Raw genomic sequence first — 22,193 nt, 5'->3', positions numbered from 1 at the left:
CTTTCTTTTGTTCTCTTTCCATTTTATATGGATATGCAAACATAGGCAAGGATAAAACATATACAGTGTCTTGTTCTGATTAAATGACACAATGCCAAAAAATTTGAAAATAAAAAAACAATTCAATAAAACAAGTTAACCTACAAATCTACCATGGAGAATTTATCTTCCTTAACTTCCAACTTTCTGGGTCTCTGGGTGTGAGATTTGGCCAAAGGTAGACAATTGTGTTCAACTTGTGAAAGGAATTTTTATTTTCCTACCAACTTGACAATGATACATCTAAGAAGCTAAACCAGTTGAGGATGAAGTGGTCAGCCTACCTTCCATATGTTAAGAGTTGTGTAGGAGACCAGAGACAGGCCAAGGAAACACTTTGAACTCTTTGTTTTGCATCTCAGCACTATCTCTGATGCCAATCCGCACACTCACAAACACACAAACACAGACACAAATGCATGTTTCTCAGCCAGGAGATGTAATACTGTTAAACTGTCAATATTTCTGAGTATTGCACAAATTCAATGTCATCCTTATTAAAATTCCAATGTTACTTATTTGGCAGAGATATTTTATATAATTCTAAAATTCATGTGTAATCTCAAGGGACCATGAATAGCCAACAGCTTTAGAAAAGAACAAAGTACCATACCTCATGATGTCAAAACAAGAGTCCAAAGCTACAAAAATAAAACCAATGTGGTAATGGCACAAAGAGAAAAAAGAATACATGACAGAACAAAGAACCCAGAAATAAACCTGTGCAAGTATTATCAAATAATCTTTTACTAGGTTACCATGACCAAACAGTGAAGAAAAGGTCAGACTCCCCAACCAATGGTGTGAGAAAACTCAACGTCTGAATGAAAGATAACGAACTTGGACCTTTCTCTTCAATGCAAATAAAATACTTTACATACACTAAACATAAAACTTAAAAGATGTATAACTCTTGAACACTTAGAAGAAAATACAGGGAGAAGCCTAGTAACATTGGTTTTGGCAGGTTTTTCGAATATCACATTAAAAGCAGAAGCAACAAGAAGGGAATTAGAAAAGGTACTATATCAAACTTTCAAAACCTTCTGCATATCCACACATCAAGGGAAACACTAAGTGGAGTACAAATGCCATCCACCATCTGACTTCTGAAACATGACCACCACCAAGGGTGAATAACTTCATTTTTTTAATGGACCAGTGTCTTCAAAAACATTTCCTAAAAGAAGCTATGCAAATAACCAAGAGGAATTTGAAAAGACAATCAAAATCACTTATGAAAAGAATGCAAAGCAAAATCTCAATGAACTCTTAACTCTCACCCATTAGCATGGCCACTATTCAACAAATAAAAGGTAATCAATGTTGTCAAGTATGTAGGATTTGGAACCTCCATGCACTGTTGGTGGAAAAGAATAATGCAGCCCTCAATAAAAGTAGGATGCAGGTTTTCCAAAATACTAAAAATGAACTGTGGCTCATGCCTGTAATTTCAACACTTTAGGAGGCTAAAGTGGGAGAATTACTTAGGCTCAGAAGTTTGAGTTCAGCCTGGGCAACATAGTGAGACCCCATCTCTTCAAAAAATACAAAAATTAGTCAGGTATGCTGGCATGTGCCTGTAGTCCCAGCTACATGGGTGACTGAGGGGGAAGGATCGTTTGAGCCTGGGATGTCAAGGCTGCAGTAAGCCATTACTGCACCACTGTAATGGCTACACTGTAGCCTGGGTGACAATGTGAAACCCAATCTCAAAAAAAAAAAAAAGAAAGAAGAGAAAGAGAAAAGAAAAGAGAAATTATACAATCCAGGAATCCTACTTCTGGGAATCTATGTATGCAAAGCAGGACCTGGAATAGACATTTGCACACATATATTTTTAAGAGCATTCCCCAATCCCCTATACACAAAAAGGTGACAGCTACTTAAGTTTCTTGATAAATGGATAACATATGGCATTTGTAGGCAATGGAATATGGCTGTACATTCAGATAGCAAATTATGCACATGCTACAATAAGCATAAAACTTTAAGACATCATATTTAGTGAAATATACCAGAAACATAGTGACGAAGAGTACATAATCCCATTTATATGAGCTATCTTAAGTAAAATGATTTTTAGAAAACAGAATTATAAAGTACTCCTCCACAGATGGAATAAAAAGCTGGGAATGCTGGGAGCAAAGTCATCTGCCACCTGGAGAACAGAACTTCCAGGCACCAGGGGACTGCAAGCACAGATGACAACAGTGACGGTAGCAAGGGCACTGATCAGAGTAGTGGTGGCCTGAGGAGTACTTTTTGGCATGCACCAGTGTGCCAGAGGCTGGGGCCCACACTGGGGACTGGAGTTGCCCTCCATAACTCCAGAACCAGGTTCTGGTGTTTCACTTCATGTTCCACCAATGCCCCTGCGGACAGTAAAGTACTTATCTCAATTAAGTGATCTAAACATTGCATTGATAAACTATAAATAACCTCAAACACTCCAGTTAAAAACAATTTACCACATTGAAAAATATCAAACTTCTAATCAGAACACAGAAAGTCTGTATGAAATTACACGGCAAAAAGAGAACAGTGAGAAGACTGTAGCCATAACACAAAGAAGAAGGGCTGTGAGGCATACATAGCTGGGAATAAACACATAAAGATATCCCAAAACTAAAGATAATCAGAAAATAAAATAAGAGATTCTCTTTAAATTCAGAATGAGTCAGTTTTGCAGCCTGGGAAGAGATGTTCTCTCCACATGCAGACTGCCATTTCTTCACTATAGACATTTTCATTCTCTTACTTGGAGCTACAAACTCACTCCAGAAAGAATACTATTTATGGCCAATTATGGAGCATCTATTACCCAGTACTTTCTTATGATTACTATAATTATATATCAAAACATCCCATGAATTATAGTTTTACCAGTACTTACCTTAAAAAATTGGCACAATAAACTCATTTATGTCAATTATAAAAAGTGAAACGAATAACTAAACAGCTCATATAGGGTTATCCAATTAAAGCAATAAAATGAAATGTCCTAACTAAAATATAACTTAATACACGAATTGTGAACTTGCATCTAAATATTTTGTGTGCACTACTAAATTTTATAAAATTATAATTTCTGACCAGCTCACATAATAAATACTTCATAAAGTAAAAATAAAAAAAAAAAGAAGTTAATTATAGCTCTAGCATGAGTAACAGACAAATAAAAACAGAATTTGCATGGGGAGAGTCTCAACAATGATCCATTAAATTTTACAGTAACAGAAGAAAATATAGATTTGATTTCAGAATGTTTTAGGTTCCTAGATTTCTAGTAAATTATCCACCTTATTAAAATAATCTTTGTTCCAATATTGCTATTTTCTTTGGAAAATAGATACAAACTCTCACACAAACACAACTGTTTGCCCCATAATTTTCTTACACCTAAATTTTATCTTTAGAGCAATACATTTACATATTTAACTCCATGTAAATCAAAACCAAAGTCTGCATTTATTTGCGGAAAGAGATGCTACATATTCAAAGATAAATATGGAACATTTTTTAAAAGCATTCATGACTTAGAAATGTGTGAATTATAATTATACTCATATACTTATTATAATCATAAAATAACCTGTAGTAAAAAAATAATTGCACATTTAAAAATAATTAAAGTGGCCAGGTGCGATGGCTCACACCTGTAATCCCAGAACTTTGGGAGGCCGAGGTGGGCGGATCATGAGCTCAGGAGTTCGAGAACAGCCTGGCCAGCATTGTGAAACCCTGTCTCTACTAAAAATACAAAAAATCAGCTGGGCATGGTGGCACGTGCTTGTAGTCTCAGCTACTCATGAGGCTGAGGCAGGAGAATTGCTTGAACCCGGCAGGTGGAGGCTGCAGTGAGCCAAGATCGTGCCACTGTGCTCCAGCCTGGGTGACAGAGCGAGACTCTGTCTCAAAAAAAAAAAAAAAAAAAAATTAAAGTGTATAACTGGACTGTGTGTAATACAAAGAACAAATGCTTGTGATGAATAACTCATTTACTCTGATGTGATAATTACATGTCATATGCCTGTATCAAAATAATCCAAATAAGACATGAATATTTACACATACTATGTACCTACAGAAATTTTAAAAAATTTAAAATAAGAAAAATAATACAAGTTTATATGGGAGCAATATTCTTCAATTTATTTGCTGTTCAAAGTCACTGGAATTAGAGATTACTAGAAATGTCATTCAACTATGTTCCTCGCCAGTGTGAATTCGCTTGTGTACAGTAAGGGTTGAGGGCCGATTAAAAGCTTTGCCACATTCTTCACATTTGTAGGATTTCTCTCCAGTATGAATTATCTTATGTTTACTAAGGGATGAGGACCAATTGAAGGCTTTGCCACATTCTTCACATGTGAAGGGTTTCTCTCCAGTATGAATTCTCTTGTGTTTAGTAAGGGTTGAGGATAAGTTATAGGCTTTGCCACATTCTTTACATTTGTAGGGTTTCTCTCCAGAATGAATTTTCTTATGTTCATTCAGGGCTGTGGACCGAGTAAAGGCTTTGCCACATTCTTCACATTTGTAAAGTTTTTGTTCAGAATGAATGCTCCTGTGTATAATAAGGCCTGAGGACTGGTTAAAAGCTTTGCCACATTCTTTACATTTGTAGGGTTTCTCTCCAGTATGAATATTCTTATGTTCATTCAGGCTTGCGGACCATATGAAAGCTTTGCCACATTCTTCACATTTGTAGGGTTTCTCGCCAGTATGAATTTTCTTATGTTCATTCAGTGTTGTGGACCGTGTAAAGGCTTTGCCACATTCTTCACATTTGTAAGGTTTTTGCCCAGAATGAATTCTCTTGTGTAATATAAGAGTTGAGGATTGGTTAAAAGCTTTGCCACATTCTTCACACGTGTAGGGTTTCTCTCCAGTATGAATTCTCTTATGTTTAGCGAGGTGTGAGGACCTATAAAAGGCTTTGCCACATTCTTCACATGTGTAGGGTTTCTCTCCAGTATGAATTCTCTTATGTTTATTAAGGGATGAGGACCAAGTAAAGGCTTTGCCACATTCTTCACATTTGTAAAGTTTTTGTTCAGAATGAATGCTCCTGTGTATAATAAGACTTGAGGATTGGTTAAAAGCTTTGCCACATTTTTCACATGTGTAGGGTTTTTCTCCAGTATGAATATTTTTATGCTCATTCAGGCTCCTGGACTGTCTAAAGGCTTTGCCACATTCTTTACATTTGTAGGGTTTCTCTCCAGTATGAATATTCTTATGTTCATTCAGGCTTGTGGACCATCTAAAGGCTTTGCCACATTCTTTACATTTGTAGGGTTTCTCTCCAGTATGAATTTTCTTGTGTTCATTCAGTGTTGTGGACCTTGTAAAGGCTTTGCCACATTCTTCACATTTGTAGGGTTTCTCTCCAGTATGAATTTTCTTATGTTCATTCAGAACTGTGGACCGTCTAAAGGCTTTGCCACATTCTTCACATGTGTAGGGTTTCTCTCCAGTATGAATTCTCTTATGTTTACTAAGTGATGTGGACCTATTAAAGGCTTTGCCACATTTTTCACATTTGTAGGGTTTCTCTCCAGCATGAATTCCTGTATGTTGAGTTGGGTGTGACATGTAAAATGATCTGCCACATTCTGTACATTTAAAGGGTTTCTCTCCAGTATGTCTTATCTTATGTTTGTTTGAATTTGAAAATTTACTAAAAACTTTAACACATGTATTACATTGAAATATTTTGCTCTGGGTAGTTGACAAGCATTGGTAAACTCCATTATTAACTCCTTTCTGCACCTTACACTCATTCACACGTTTACAGCCTTTTCTTAATTGTAAATTCTCATGTCCACATTTCTCGTATCTTCTCAGTATAAGTTTGTGGAATGAATCTTCTACCCCCTGCACTGGTGAAAGGTCTTGGCTGAAAGGAGAACATATAGCTGAAAGAAATAAAAATAACAAATTATCCCACTTACTAGATTCATACGAATATACTTTACGAATATAATATAGAAAATGTATACAAACTACATTAGTAAGATAGCATAACAAAATATCACAGGCCATAATTTCTTCACAGACATGTAACAAAAATATACTAACCAAAATGCCTTTGTGCAAAATCTGTAAATGAGTTAACTGTATGCAATGCCTCAGGTAAGCACAATACTAAGAACCACATGGAACAGGAAGGAAAGTTTGTTATATTTACCCACCACAGCTTTCCTCCTCCCCAATATAGCATTGTGCTTATAGGAGTAAACTGTCAACTCCTGGCTTCTTACTTAGAAGAAAAATACTGATACACATATCCTTACTTCTGGCTTTCTGGGGTCTTTACAAAATCTGGTTTCTGTCTCCAACAACACAGAGAGCTGAGAGAAACGGTGCTATACTTCGGAAGAACAGCTTGGGTCTGCTAAGACCAAATGTAAATGTTGCAGGAGCAGGCTACAGTGTTAAATACAGGGAATAGGTAGAAGAGTGACTAGAGACCATAAGAAGAAACATGAACAATCCCTTTTCACTGAAAAACAAACACAAAATTCCAGACAAGACAAATCCTTAGAACATGTATGAGAGGCTCCCATTATCTCTATCAAAGACAACTGGTTTCAGACTATGTCAGGACAAGGCAACACTGTAAAGATTGTGACAAATACCTTTTTGTTAATGTTCAAATAACAAACAGATGTTACAATACATACAAAATATTAGGGCAACATGGCCCAATTAAAACATGTAAAACTTTTCAGAAAGCAACCATAAAAAATGAAGATGTAGAAATTTAAAAAAATTAACCTGAAAAATCCTCAATGAGCTAAAGGGGAACATATACAACTAAATATAGTAAGACAAATGAGAATATCGATGAAAACGTTAAAATATAAAAAACAAATTGTGGATGTGAGAAATACAAAAGTAATGAGTGAGAAACTTCCAAAAGTAAAAGAAGATGTAAAAAATGAAGAAGCTCAACAAACTTCAACTAGGATACATACACAGAGATTTATAAAAAGGTACATATATAAGCAAAGTTTCAAAAGTCAAAGACAGAGAATCTTAGGAGCTGCAAGATAAAAGTGATGTGTCATTTATAAGTGTGGTCTTACATAACCAGTGAATCTGTCAACAAAATTTTTTTAGACAAGAGGGAATTGTGATATAGTTAAAATGCTGAAAGAAAGATAGCTTGTAAGTAGGAATACTATAACATGCAAAACTGTCCTAAAAGTGAAGAAAAAGTAAAGCTCTTTCAAGATAACCAAATGTTGAAAAAGTGTATTAGCACAACACCTGCCTTACAAAAGAAATGCTGAAGAAAGTATATTCCACTGAAAATAATATGATGCAAGAAAACACAACATAGTCATATGAAAATAAATAACTTTTTGGGAAAGACATGAACACACACAAATGTAAGGTTCTGTACCATTATCATGATACTGCAGAAAACATTTTAATTATTCTCTAAAATTTTAAAGAGCATAAAAATGATCATAAACTGTTCATCATAATCTGTTAATAAATAAGCAACATAAAAATATAATTAGTGACATTAATAACAAAGTCGAGGGCAGATGTAATGAGGAAGAATTTTCAAATGCAACTGAAATAACCAGTTTAAAATGTATTATTTTAACTGTAAGAAATTTTATGTAATTTCCAAGATACCACAAAGTAAGTATCTGTATGGATACATGAAAAAATAAGAAGTAAAAATCTATCAACACAAAAGTCAAAAGGAAGACAGAAAAGAAAAGAAGGGACAAAAATACAATAATCAAGTAAAACAATTAATAAAATAACATGAATAAGCCTTTCCACTTCAGCAAATTATTTAAATATTTATGAAGTAACCTTTCCATTGGAAATACATGCAAATAAATTTATTTAAGAAATCAAAAAACAAGATACAACTTGTTTTTCTTTCTTTTTTTTTTTTTTGAGACGGAGTCTCACTCTGTCACCCAGGCTGGAGTGCAGTGGTGTGATCTCGGCTCACTGCAAGCTCTGCCTCCTGGGTTCACGCCGTTCTCCCACCTCGGCCTCCCCAGTAGCTGGGACTACAGGCACCCCCCACGACGCCTGGCTAATTTTGTTTTTGTATTTTTAGTAGAGACAGGGTTTCACCATGTTAGCCAGGATGATCTCAATCTCCTGACCTCGTGATCCGCCCGCCTCGGCCTCCCAAAGTGCTGGGATTACAGGCGTGAGCCACTGCACCTGGCCACAACTTGCTTTTTTACAAGAGTCACTTGAGATCTAATGATTAAAGGAGACTGAAAAAGGCAAGATGAAAGAAAAAACTTTATGCAAACAACCAAACAGAAGAGGTCAAAATTATATTACCCAAAGTACATCTAAAGTCAAAAACTCCCATTTCATAAAACTTATTTTAACTAAAAGCTCATAAGAGACAAAGAACATAAACTATATTAAAAATGTTCATTTACTAGGAACCCCTGAAAAATGTGTGTATATACATATATTTGTGTGTGTGTGTATGTGTGTCTTACATTAGGGTTCCAAATATATAAAGCAAATACTGACAGAAGTAAAGCAAGACATACAGAGCAATATAATTATAGTAGGATATTTCAATAGCTCAATTTCTGTAATGAATAATCAGAAAAGAATACTCATAAGGAAATAGAAGACTTCAAAGCAGTGTAAAACAATTATGTCTAATAGAATTGTAGAGAACTCTTAAACAAAAGCAGAATACATACCCTTCTGAATAGCTCATAAAATATTCTCCTTGATAGACCACCTGTTAGGCTACAAAAAAGTCTTAACAAATTTTTTAAAATAGGAACTTTACAGATTACTTTTAATGACCAAACTGGAATGAGAGTAGAAATTAATTAAAAAAAGAAAACTGGCTGGGTGCAGTGGCTCATGCCTGTAATCCAAGCACTTTGGGAGGCCAAGGCAAGTGGATCACTGGAGGTCAGGAGTTCGAGGCTAGCCTGACCAACGTGGAGAAACCCCATCTCTACCAAAAATACAAAATTAGCCAGGTGTGGTGGTGCATGCCTGTAATTCCCAGCTACTCGGGAGGCTGAGGCAGGAGAATCGCTTGAACCTGGGAGGCAGAGGGTTGTGGTGAGCTGAGATCACGCCGTTGCACTCCAGCCTGGGCAACAAGAGTGAAACTCCATCTCAAAAAAAAAAAACCCCAAAAAATGTACATTTATAGAAATTAAACAACACAAACTTTAGCATGCTCTTGTTCAAAGTTTCAAATATGAAGATATCTAGACTGTTCGATGTAATCTACAGATTAAATACAATCTCTGTCACATTTTTAATTACATTTTTGCAGAAATAGAAATAGCAACCCCCAAATTATAGGGAATTTCAAGGGACAATGAAGCACCCCACAATCTTCAAAAAGAGAAACAATGTTAGAGGCACCACAGCTCATGATATCAAAACATATACAAAGCTAAAGAACTTAAAAAATTTGGTATGGGTATACAGGTGAACAGCTAGATCAATAAAATAAAATCCAGCAAAAATACACACTCTCACACACATGGTCACATGAAGAGTAATTTCTATACTCATAATTATTGTAGCATTGTTAGTGAAAGCAAATAAATGAAAGCAATGCAAATTTCTCACCAAATAAATTAATAAATTAAAAACATTAAAATATTACTCCACTTTGTAAAAAGCAAAAAATATCACAACAAGTATAATAAAGATAAATCTTGATGACATTGTGCAACATGAAGTAAGTCAACCATGAAGAGAAACTATGAATCAACTCCCATGAGATATCTAAAGCAGTTTGACTCTAAAACAGAAAACAGAATTGTTTTTGTAAAGGGCCAGAAAACAGAAAAGGTAGTCAGTTGTTTATGTGTACTGAGTGTTAGCTATGCAAGATAAACATATGCTAGAGATAAAGTGAGTAACAATGTCAATATAATTAATATGACTAAGCTGAATATTTAAAAATATTTAAGATTGTAAAGTTTATGTGTTGAAATCAAAAATAATATCTAAAACAGATACAGTGGTAAGACGGTTTTTGAAATTATCTTCAAATCACAAAAGTGTGTCTCCCACACACAGAAAAACATAGATTTATAAATAAATGGAGGGTAAAATTAGAAGAATTTCAATGACTACTCACCTAGGCAGGGTAAAATCACCATTGTATACAAACAGAACAAGTATACAACTCATAAACAATAAGAAACAATATGCATACAGATAAACAGAGATTCTTATATTGGAAATAGACATCACTGATCTCTATTTGATTCATGCTCCACACTTAGTGTACACAGTGAAATATTGTCATACACAATTATAATGTAAAATGAAAACATCCTAAGTTTTCTGCTCTTGCAGCCATAAAAAAGAATGAGTTCACGTCTTTTGCAGGGACATGCATGAAGCTGGAAACCATCATTCTCAGCAAACAAACACAGGAACAGAAAACCAAACACCACATGTTCTCATTCGTAAGTGGGAGTTGAACAATAAGAACACATGGACACAGGGAGGGAACATCACACACTGGGGCCTGTCAGGGAGGTGGGGGGCAATAGGAAGGAGAGCATTAGGACAAATATCTAATGAGTGCGGGGCTTAAAACCTAGATGATAGGTTGATAGGTGCAGCAAACCACCATGGCACATGTATACTTATGTAACTAACCTGCACATTCTGTACATGTATCCCAGAACTTAAAGTAAAATTGTCAGGCCTCTGAGCCCAAGCCTGCTCGTGTATATCCAGATGGCCTGAGGCAACTGAAGAATCACAAAAGAAGTGAAAATGGCTGGTTCCTGCCTTAACTGATGACATTATCTTGTGAAATTCCTTCTTCTGGCTCAGAAGCTCCCCCACTGAGCACCTTGTGACCCCTGCCCCTGCCTGCCAGAGAACAACCCCTTTGACTGTAATTTTCCATTACCTACCCAAATCCTATAAAACTACCCCACCCCATCTCCCGTTGCTGACTCTCTTTTTGGACTCAGCTCGCCTGCACCCAGGTGATTAAAAAGCTTTATTGCTCACACAAAGCCCGTTTGGTGGTCTTTTCACATGGATGCGCATGACAAAAATAAAAAAATGAAAAATAAAATTTTCCCTTTCCTGTCCAGTATGATATCAGCCATTGACTTGTCATATATGGCCTTTATTGTGTTGAGGTATATACCATCTATATCTAATTTGTTGAGTTCTTTAAGTCACAAAGACATGCTCAAGCAGGGTGCGGTGGCTCACGCCTGTAATCCCAGCACGTTGGGAGGCCGAGGCGGGTGGATCACCTGAGGTCAGGAGTTCAAGACCAGTCTCAACATGGAGAAACCCCATCTCTACTAAAAATACAAAATTAGCCGGGCATGGTGGTGCATGCCTGTAATCCCAGCTACTCAGGAGGCTGAGGCAGAATTGCTTGAACCTGGGAGGCGGAGGTTGCGGTGAGCTGAGATCACACCATTGCACTCCAGCCTGGGCAACAAGAGGGAAACTCCACCTCAAGAAAAAAAAAGACATGTTCAATTTTGCCCAATACTGCTTCTGCATCCACACCATTCACACTAAAAATAAAGATGTCTAGCAGAAAACAATTAAAAAGGTGAACACTCTAAACTGAAAATTATAAAACATTGGCAAGAAACTGAAAAAGACATGAAAATTTGAAAAACTTTTTTTTGCTCATGAATTGAAATAATATTTAAAAAGTGGCTATACTACCCAAGGTGATCTACAAGATCAATGAAATCTCTATCAAAATACCAATGACTTTTTTCAAAGAAATGAAAAAAAAAAACTAGCTTAAAATTTATAGGGAACAACCAAAGACCCTCAAATAGCCAAAGTAATCCTGAGCAAAACAAACAAACAAAAAAAACAACAAAGCTGGAGCTACTGCACTACCTGATTCCAAAATATACTATAAAGCTATAATAAGAAAAACAGCAAAATATCTGCATAAAAACAGACAGAGATATCAAAGTATCCAGTGAGCCCAGTAACAAATTCATGAACCTACAGCCAAGTGATTTTTAACAAAGATGTCCAGAACACACAGCTGGAAAAAGACAGTCTTTTCAATAAATGGTGCTTGAAATATTAGTTATCCACATGATAAAGCAGGACTTTAAATAGATATTTACACATGCATGTTCATTCATTGTTATTTACAAAAGACAATTCCTGGAAACAGCACAAATGTCCCTTTAGAGATCAGTATCAGATTTTAAAAATGTGACATATACATACAATTAAATATTATTTTAAAACAGAAACATATTCTGACACATCTTACAAAACAAAGCCTGAGAACATTACCTTAAATAAAATGAGAGTCAAACAGAAACAGACATTATATAATTACACTGAGAAGAATTATAAAATTATAGAAAGAGTAAGTAAAATGGTGTTCTTCAGGAGCTGAAGAGAAAAAAAAAGGGCAACTTATTGTTTATAAGGTATGAAATTTTACTTTTGTAAGGTAAAATTAATATAGAGATCCACAGCAAAATAAAGTAAATGTACTTAACACCACTAGACCACATACTTGAAAATGTTGGCGGGGGGCGATGGCTCATGCCTGTAATCCCAGCACTTTGGGAGGCCGAGGCGAGTGGACCACCTGAGGTCAGGAGTTCAAGACCAGCCTGACCAACTTGGAGAAACCATGTCTCTACTGAAAATACAAAATTAGCTGGGCATGGTGGTGCATGCCTGTAATCCCAGCTACTTAGGAGGCTGAGGCAGGAGGCTGCGGTAAGCTGAGATTGTACCACTGCACTCCAGCTTGGGCAACAAGAGCAAAACTCTGTCTCAAAAAAGAAAGAAAGAAAGAAAATGTTTAAAGTTAGCAATTTTAAGTTTTTAATCACAATTAGATATTTACATCTACCTAAAAAGGTTGCATTTTTCAAAAATCACCTTCAAATAACAAAACTGTTTCTCTCACAGAACATATAATCAAATAGGTGGTAATTTTACAGTTTCTTTGACTACTCACGTACACAAGAAAACACTGATGACCACCCAAGTGAATAATTTACAAACAAAGTAGGAGCAACATTTATACATGCAAATATCACATAGATAACTTTTATAGGCAATAGAAATGCCTGATTTATATGTACATTTTAATTTGCTCAAAGTGAAACCCAATGATTTTTATTTGAATTAAGTACCACAGGGTCATAAAAGGTACAGAGTTTAAAATTACCAGGCAAACATAAAGATTAAAACAAAAGGCCGGGCGTGGTGGCTCACGCCTGTAATCCCAGCACTTTGGAGGCCGAGGCGGGTGGATCACGAGGTCAGGAAATCGAGACCATCCTGACTAACACGGTGAAACCCTGTCTTTACTAAAAATACAAAAAATTAGCCGGGCATGGTGGTGGGCGCCTGTAGTCCCAGCTACTCGGGGAGCTGAGGCAGGAGAATGGCGTGAACTCGGGAGGCAGAGCGTGCAGTGAGCCAAGATGACGCCACTACACTCCAGCCTAGGCGACAGAGCAAGACTCCGCCTCAAAAAAAAAAAAATCAAATTGAGAAGAAGTTACATGAAAAAAACTCCCTAGTAAAATGGAGTTAAAAAAAATAGAAAATTTTTATCTATAAAATATTGAATGTAATATAGATGTATCATAAAAACAGAAGAACCGAAGACTGAGGAAGGCTGTATTGAGAGGACATGCCCTTGAGTGGCATGGGTATGCTTGCCCATCATAGTCCCAGCTACAGAGTAAAAAATATGTTCAATTCTCATTGTAGAATTAGCTGTAGAACGTTTGGTTTTGTTTCTGCCACTAGCACCATCTGCCAAGACACCTAGAAGAATTCATAATGTCCTGTGTCTCACGTGAAAAGCCTGTTGGTTCTGTCTGTGATCTCTGAATTAGGCTAAAATCCACCCCTTGCACAAGTCAGTCATGGTGTCAAAGAAATCCCAAACACACAGGGACCCACAGAGAGAAACGTCCATCTGTGCCCTTGGATGTAGGCTTGCCAGTATTTATGTGATGGTGGATCTTGATGTGGCACTATAACCTGGCTCCAAGTCCATGTAACCAAAGTCCAGGAGCAGTTTTTCCTAACCTGGGACCTGCCAAAAAACACACCTGTATGTGCCACTGTAGGCATGCTGGCTGAATTTATTCCCACTGTGAATTGGGAAACAGCCCTATAACCCAGCTCCAGTCTCTGTCATCTAGAGTCTGGGAGAAGTCCTGCCCACCCAGGAATCTGGAGGGGAGACATGCCATGAACCAGAAACAAACCTGAAGACTTGGCTGGGCGCGGTGGCTCATGCCTGTAATCTGAGGACTTTGGGAGGCCCAGGCGGGCGGATCACGAGGTCAGGAGACGGAGACCATCCTGGCTAACACGGTGAAACCCCGTCTCTACTAAAAATACAAAAAATTAGCCCAGAGTGGCGGCGGGCGCCTGTAGTCCCAGCTACTCGGGAGGCTGAGGCAGGAGAATGGCGTGAACCAGGAAGGCGGAGCTTACAGTGAGCCAAGATCGCGCCACTGCACTCCAGCCTGGGCGACAGAGCAAGACTCTGTCTCAAAAAAACAAACAAACAAACAAAAAACCCTGAAGACTTTGGTCTCAGCTGTGTATCCTGAAGCAGCCCTATGAATCAGTTCCACACCCTCTCAGCTGTGTTCAAGGGTCAGTACTGCTCATCTAGGAACCTGTCCAATGACCAGGTTAGAGCATTTTGAAACATCCAGCAAGAGCCACAGATCAGGAGCCACACCTGCTCACATTTATTGTATCAGCACCCCCATCTGCATATATAACTGGAGATTTTTTTTTGTCTCAGGCCAGTCTTATTGATAAAGTTCTTGAAGAAAGTCTAGTCTTTCCAGAAAATAGAATCCACAACTGTCTGATGGCCTGATAACAGGTCTGCCAAACATGAACTTCACTGCAGACATAGTAGTAGTTATGTGACCTGGGTCCAAAGCATTTAATTGCAATCTCAGTGGAAATATCATCAGCCCAGAGATCAAACAGGAGAAGTATTTACCTCCCAACTAGTCTGTAATGACTGAAAGAGGTATTTGCTCCTTCAGATGTGAGGACATCAAAATAAGTCTTCGCAGATAATAAAGGATCAGGCAAACATACCACCACCAAAGGAAACTGAAAATTTTCCAGTAACCACTTACAATAAAACACAGATCTAAAAAATGGCTAAGAAGTCAAAATAATCATCTTAAAGAATGTCAATGAGATGAAAAAAATACTAATTTTTTTTTTGCAAGAATGCATGAACAAAATTACAATTATAGTAAAGAAAGAACCAAATGTATATGCTGGAGCTGAAGAACACAATATATAATAAAAAATTTTAGAGAAAGCTTTAACAGGAGACAGTTATACAGAAAAAAAAATCAGCAAAGTTAAAATTAAGTCATTTGAAAGTTCCTAATTTAAAAAAAAAAAAGAATGAAAGAGTGAATAAAGCATTTGGGCCACATACTGCATAATAAACTGTAAAAATATTTTAGCATGTTCAGGGTAGAGAGACAAAAATCTTAAAAATTTGTTTAAAGATAATGTCTTAAATTTTTCTCAATCTTAGAAGGAATACAAGACATTCAGTTTTATGAAGCTTAAAATGTCTATAGCAAAAGAAACTAATAAAAATTGCCCAGAACACATAACTGAACTGCCAAAATTCAAAGACAAAGAGAGATTCTTAAAAGAAGCAAGAGAAAAGAAATTTTTCTCATACAAGGGAACCCCTATAAGGTTATCAGCAGATTGCTCAGCAGAAACCATGCAAGCCAGATAGGAGTGAGATCATATATTTAAAGTGCAGATGAAGAGAGAAAAAGAAAAAATTCTGACAACGAAGAAGACTATACCTGACAAAACTGTTCTTTAGAAATGAAATATGAATCAAGATATTCTCAGATTAAACAAATAAGTTGAGGAAATTTATCATCATTTGACCTTACAAGAAATGTTAATAAGAATTTTTCAAGTTGTAATAATGGACTAATTTACAACAAGAAAACATATAAAAGTATAAATCTTACTGGAAAAAATATATATATAGTCAAATGTAGAAGGCTATAAAACTGTAATTATGGTACATAAATCACATTTAACTCTAGTATAAAAGTTACAAAAAAGTATTAAAATATATATAGCCTCAATAATTTGTTAATGGGTATACAATATAAAAAATTATGTAAAGTATGACATAAATAGTGTGTTGAAGGGAGTATAACTGCTTGATTTTTCTACACATATCAGTTAACTTTTGCTTGAGGCCAGGAGGTCAAAACCAGCCTGCTCAATATAGCAGGACCCTGTCTCTAAAATAAATACATAAAATAAAATACAGATCTCAGAAAGCTATTTACTTAAAACAAGTGGCTGGGTCTGATGGCTCATGCTGGTAATCCCAGCACTTTGGGAGGCCAAAGCAGGTGAATTGTTTGAGCCTAGAAGTTCAAGAGCAGCCTGAGCAACATGGCAAAACCCTATCTCTACAAAAAATACTGACAAAATTAGCTGGACATGGTTGCATGTACTTGCAATCCTAGCTACTCAGGAGGCTGCGATTGGAGAACTGCTTGAGCCTGGGGAGGTCAAGGCTGCACTGAGCTGTGAATGCACCATTGCACTACAGCCTGGGTTAGAAAGCAAGACCCTATCTGTATAAAACAGAAAGTTAAATTGTTATCTTAAACTAGATTTTATAACTATGAGATGTTTTATGTAAGTCTCTTGGAAATTCTAAAAAAAAAAAAAAAACAAAAAAAACCCAAAAAAACCCCCTAAAAACTGTATTAGATACATACAAAAGAAAAAGAATGAAAGCATCTAACAACAAAAACAAAACAGAACTCAAGAAAACACAAGGGAAGACAGCACTTAAGAATTACAAAACAGAAACTACTAAATGGTCAGAAAACAATGAACAAAATGGCAGTAATAAGTTCTTACCAATCAGTAATTCTTTTAAATATATAAAGATTTAGTTATCCAATGAAAACACATTGCTATGGTTTGAGAGTCCTCTCCAAAATTCATGTTAAAATTTAACTGCCATTGTGAGAAAATTAAGTGAGGCCCTTAAGTTATTAGGTCATGACAGCTCTACTCTCACGAAAGGATTAGTATCAGTATTTCAACAGTGGGTTAGTCATGATAAGAGAGGGTCTATTATAAAAGTGAGCTCCGGTGTACACCTTCTGTCATCTTCAAGCCTTTAGTCATGTTGTGATGTGGAAGTATGATTCTCATCAGATGGGAATGGCATGCTCTTGGACTTCTTGGCATCCAGGATTGTGCGCTAAGCAAACTTTTATTCTTTATAAATTACCAACTCTAGGATATTGTTACTGAAGCAAAAAATAAAGCATTCACAAAATGTTTGAATAGATTTATAAAATCAACAATATGCTGCACACAACAGACTTAGAGTTAAGGACACACATACGTTAATGGTTCAAGGATGAAAAAGAATATTCCATGTCAATACTAACTAAAAGAGTGTAGCAGCAGCCGTATCAGACAAAAGAGATTTCTAGGAAAAAAAAAATCTGTCATGAAAAGAAGAACTTCACTATATGGTAATAAAAGGCTAATCTGTCAAAATAATATAACAAATAAAAATATATACATACCCAATATAGAAGCACATAAATATATTGTAAAAGGAAAATAAATTTTGGGGCCTCCAAATCACTAAGCTAAAGGGAAAAGTCAAGCTGGGAATTGCTTAGTGCCAACCTGCCTCCCATTCTATTCAGTCACCTCTCCACCACTGACACAGATGTGAATCTGATTGCCTCCTTTGCAGAGGCTAATCAGAAACTCAAAAGAACGCAGTCATTTGTCTCTTATCTACCTATGACCTGGAATCCCCCTCCTCACTTCCAGTCTTCCCACCTTTGCTTCAAGTTGTCCCGCCTTTCCAGACCGAATCAATGTACTTCTTACATATATTGATTGCTGTCTTATGTCTCCTTAAAATGTATAAAATTAAGTTGTTCCCCGACCACCTGGGGCACACGTCTGCAGGACTTCCTGTCACAGGTGTGTGTCCTCAACCTTGGCAAAATAAACTTTCTAAATTAACTGAGACCTGTCTCAAAAATATGAACATATATTAACAGATATAGAAAAACAGACAAATATGATAATACTAGGGGACTTTATTGCCCTACTTAATACAACACATCATTCAGACAGAAAACAATGTACTTGCATAGCACTAAAGAACTACACCTAAAAGACATATATAGGTAACATTTCACCCAACAGTGTAACTTATATTCTTCTCAAACACACATGGAACATTCTCCAGGATACATCATAAATCTGGCGAGCCTCAACATCCCAGCCTTCAAGTGATCCTCTTGCCTCAGCCCCAGCTGGGACTACAGGCATGCACCACCTTGCCAAGCTAATTTTTTTTATTTTTGGTAGACATAAGATTTCACCATATTGCCCAGGCTGGTGTCGAACCCATGAGCTCAAGCGATCTGCCCTCTGTGGCCTCCCAAAATATTAGGATTACAGGTGTGAGCCACCGCACCTGGTCTGATATCTTTATTCTAACACCAAATATATGGAGTTTGCTGAACATCAACCAAACTTCTATCACCAACTGGGTGTCCAACAACTCAATTCTGACAACACCAGGGTCAGCACAGACCCCACCGGCTCAGGGCTCAGTTCCACAATATTGCCTCCACTCCACATGCCAGTCACAAGCCCCAGGGACCCATCTATACTTCAGAGCATCCCTCCCTCAAGTTAAAGGATTTGATAAAACTACTCACAGAACTTAACAAAAAAACTACCTATGTTTACCAGATTACTAATATTGGATACAATTCAGTAAAAGCCAAAGGGAAAAATATATAGGACAAAAGAAAGTGAGGGAAAAGAGGAGGTGGGTTAGTGAATCTTGGTAGTTTTAACTATGGTCTCTCCAATCCTTTGTGCCCTATAAAAAAAAGCTTACTGCTAATAAATCACCTTTTCATTGACTTTGATGATGCTCCCTCTTTAGATATCTCAAATTCACAGACTCTAAATTCTCATTTTTCCCTCATAAACAAATAATTTTGTCTTCAGTGTTCAGAACAGAATACTTGTTAACCAAACTTTGCTTAAGTTTCTCTCCTTTACCCAGGCCCCTGGACTCTGCTCCACCTTGAGTCTGAGATAGCATACAACCCCTCTTCATGTCCCTCCCAAGAACAGGTTGACGTCAGGGTGAAACATTCTCCGATCCTGAATCTGATGTTGCCATTCTCCATTCTGCCCTCTCCCTCACACCTTCTTTCTAATCTTGTTTGCTCCTCTGTATGACAAATAGCCCTTTTCTGCCTCATTTTGGAGATACTTGCAGGTCTTATGCTTGGTGCTTTCCCCAATGCAATATTCCTCAGAATACAGTCACTTCTTACCTCATCGGAATTTATTTGAAAAAGGAAGAGCCCCAGGACAATAAAAATTACACCCTCTCAGAAGACATCACAAACAACCTCCCATCCCAACTCTCACTGCATCTGCCTGTGGATCCTCAGCTTTCCAGAGTTCTGTACCTTCTCAGTATAAAGGCTCCTTTCATGTCTAATTTGAGCCAGGCTGGGACACCTGCAGGAAAGGTTCCCCAGTAAGCAACAACTGGGCTATTGATTACATCCTTTGACAGTGTCAAGATTGGCCTTACCCTACAGTTAATAGGCTTAGGTCTGATTCCCAGTCAAGGTTATTCCCTTCGTTTTATACAAAAGGAACTCAGTGTTTGAAGAATCCAGCAGAATTCCTCAAACTCAGCGCTTATGTTCACAGGAGAAATGGAAATTGGAAGGCACTTATATTTCATACTTCAACAAGAAAAGCCAAAATATCCATTTCAGACAGCAAACATCATTTAGGTATTATTTCCATAATAACAAATAATTAAGCAATCATTTATGAGCACTTCCAGGAATGTCAAGTCCTAGTCCATAGAATTTAACATTAAACTCAAATATGCAGATAACAGGATACAGAGTGGACTTATCAACTATTGCAAATTCTCCACCATGCAGAAAAAAGAAACTGATGGTTTGGCAAATCTCTATAAATCACCAATTTATCTACCATGATTTCTTGTGGAAATGTATTCACTTTTCTGCAGAAGAAGAAAATTTTTCCTACTTCTTTTCACCCAGTAATATTTTTATAACTAAGCCCTGAGATTCTGTGTGAAATAACTCCCAAAATGTACAGATTCCAGAAACTTACTACCCTTGCTCAGGGAAAAAAAAATGAAAATAAGAATTTTTAACAAATAAAATACACACTAGATTTTTTTAAAATTCACATTTGTATGCCTCTTTGAGAATATTTTCCTATTTTTCTAGCTCTACCAATAGAATGCATTGTGCAGTTAATAAAAATGAAAGCTGAAATAAGTAAACAATCTTTTCAAGATGACAAACCCAGGGAGTGGCAGTACTGGCCAGAATGGTATGTCTGACTCAAGTGGCAAGTTAGGCCATCCTATGATATAGATCCTCCCACCCCCATCCTGCTCATTGAAATACTCAACGACCATCCTCCCAAGGGCCTCTGCACTGTGTGCCTCTGTGTGCCTGGAGTACATTTTTTTTTTTTGCAGGTCCTTGTATCACCTTGCTAGAATGAACATTCAATGTTGTTGGGGATACTTTTTTCCCCTTTCACAATTCTGAAAAAATCCAGATGGTAGGAATTATTTCTGCCTTTCCCATCGATATCAGCTTTCCATTGGCTGACCAGCAATGTGTCTCTAAAACATGGAAACTGTATTTGGAGAAAGAAAATCTTAATGCCACAAGGATTTGGTTTTTTGGATGAAAAGTAAACAAGAAGAGTGCTCTTAGCATCAGGACAGTCAGCTGCTCCCCTGAGGCTCCACCCTATACCTCAGGCTGTCCACCATGAGGATGTGATGCAGTAGCTGTTATTCCCTAGACATTCCAAGAGACATGGCCACCATAGGCATCTGTGGTCTTCCCAGACAGTTTTGAAACCTAGGACAAGGAAAAGACAATAGGATGTATGAGGATGAATTACCTTGTAAAATTGGGAACCTAAACCCAAGGACATTCTGATAAGGTGTCTGCACCTGAAGAAGACAAAAGAAGAGGCACAAAAGATGCATGCTTTCACCACTGTTATTCAACATAGTACTGGAAGTGCCAGCCAGAGCAATTTGACAAGAGAAAAAAATAAAGTGCATCCAAATTGGAAAGAAAGAAGTCAAATTACATCTTTGTTTGCAGATGATGTAGTTTTATATTTGAAAAAACCTAATTAACTAGAACACTATTAGAACTAATAAATTTAGTCAAAATATAGGATTTAAAAATTAGTAGTGTTCCCATATGCCAACAGTGAACAATGTGAAAAAGAAATCGAGAGTAATCCCATTTACAATAGCCACAAATTAAAATTAAATACCTAGGAATTAACTTAAGCAAAGAAGTGAAAGGTCTCTACAATGAATACTAGGAAATACTGATGCAAGAAATCTAAAAAGACAAAAAAAGGAAAGATATTTTATGTTCATGAATAAAAAGAATCAATACTTTCTAAATGTTAATACTACCTGAAGCAATCTACAGATTTAATGTAGATTGCTACATTCAAAAGATCAATGACATTCTTCACAGAAATAGGAAAAACAATTCTACAATGTAGACAGAACCACAAAAGACTCCGAATAGCCAAAGTCACTGTAAGAAAAAAGAAACTAGAGAAATCATACTATTTAACTATAAATGATTCTACAGAGCTACAGTAATTAGAACAGCATGGGACTGATCAGTAAAACAGTAGAGAGAACACAGATATAAACCCATACATCTACAGCAAACTTATTTTTGACAAAGGTGTCAAGAATATTTATTGGAGGCTGAGCATGCTGACTCATGCCTAATCCCAGAACTCTGAAAGGCTGAGACTGGTGGATCACTTGAGATCAGGAGTTTGAGACCAGAGTGGCCAACATGGTGAAACTCTGTCTCTACTAAAAATATAAAAATTAGTCAGGCATGGGGGCGCACGCCTGTAGTCCCACCTACTCCAGAGGCTGAGGTGGGAGAATTGCTTGAACCTGGGAGGCAGAGGTTGCAGTGAGCCAAGACTGTGCCCCTGAACTC

At 36.9% G+C, this 22,193-nt stretch overlaps 1 protein-coding gene across 1 annotated transcript in view; it reads right to left on the bottom strand.

Annotated features, from left to right (window-relative positions):
• Positions 1-455: 455 nt before the first annotated feature.
• The window catches only part of LOC129035574 (zinc finger protein 595), a 38,648-nt gene continuing 16,910 nt past the window's right edge, over positions 456-22,193 (bottom strand). The window contains exon 4 of the mRNA XM_054486092.2: positions 456-5,963. Coding sequence (XP_054342067.1) covers positions 4,243-5,963 — 1,721 coding nt within the window. The 3' untranslated portion in view covers positions 456-4,242. The remainder of the gene's footprint in view (positions 5,964-22,193) is intronic.

The sequence above is a fragment of the Pongo pygmaeus genome, chromosome 3 (genome assembly GCF_028885625.2).
Source record: "Pongo pygmaeus isolate AG05252 chromosome 3, NHGRI_mPonPyg2-v2.0_pri, whole genome shotgun sequence".
NCBI classification, from domain to species: Eukaryota; Metazoa; Chordata; class Mammalia; order Primates; family Hominidae; genus Pongo; species Pongo pygmaeus.
The sequence above is the reverse complement of the archived record's forward strand: the minus strand, read 5'-3'. Positions and strand labels throughout refer to the sequence as shown.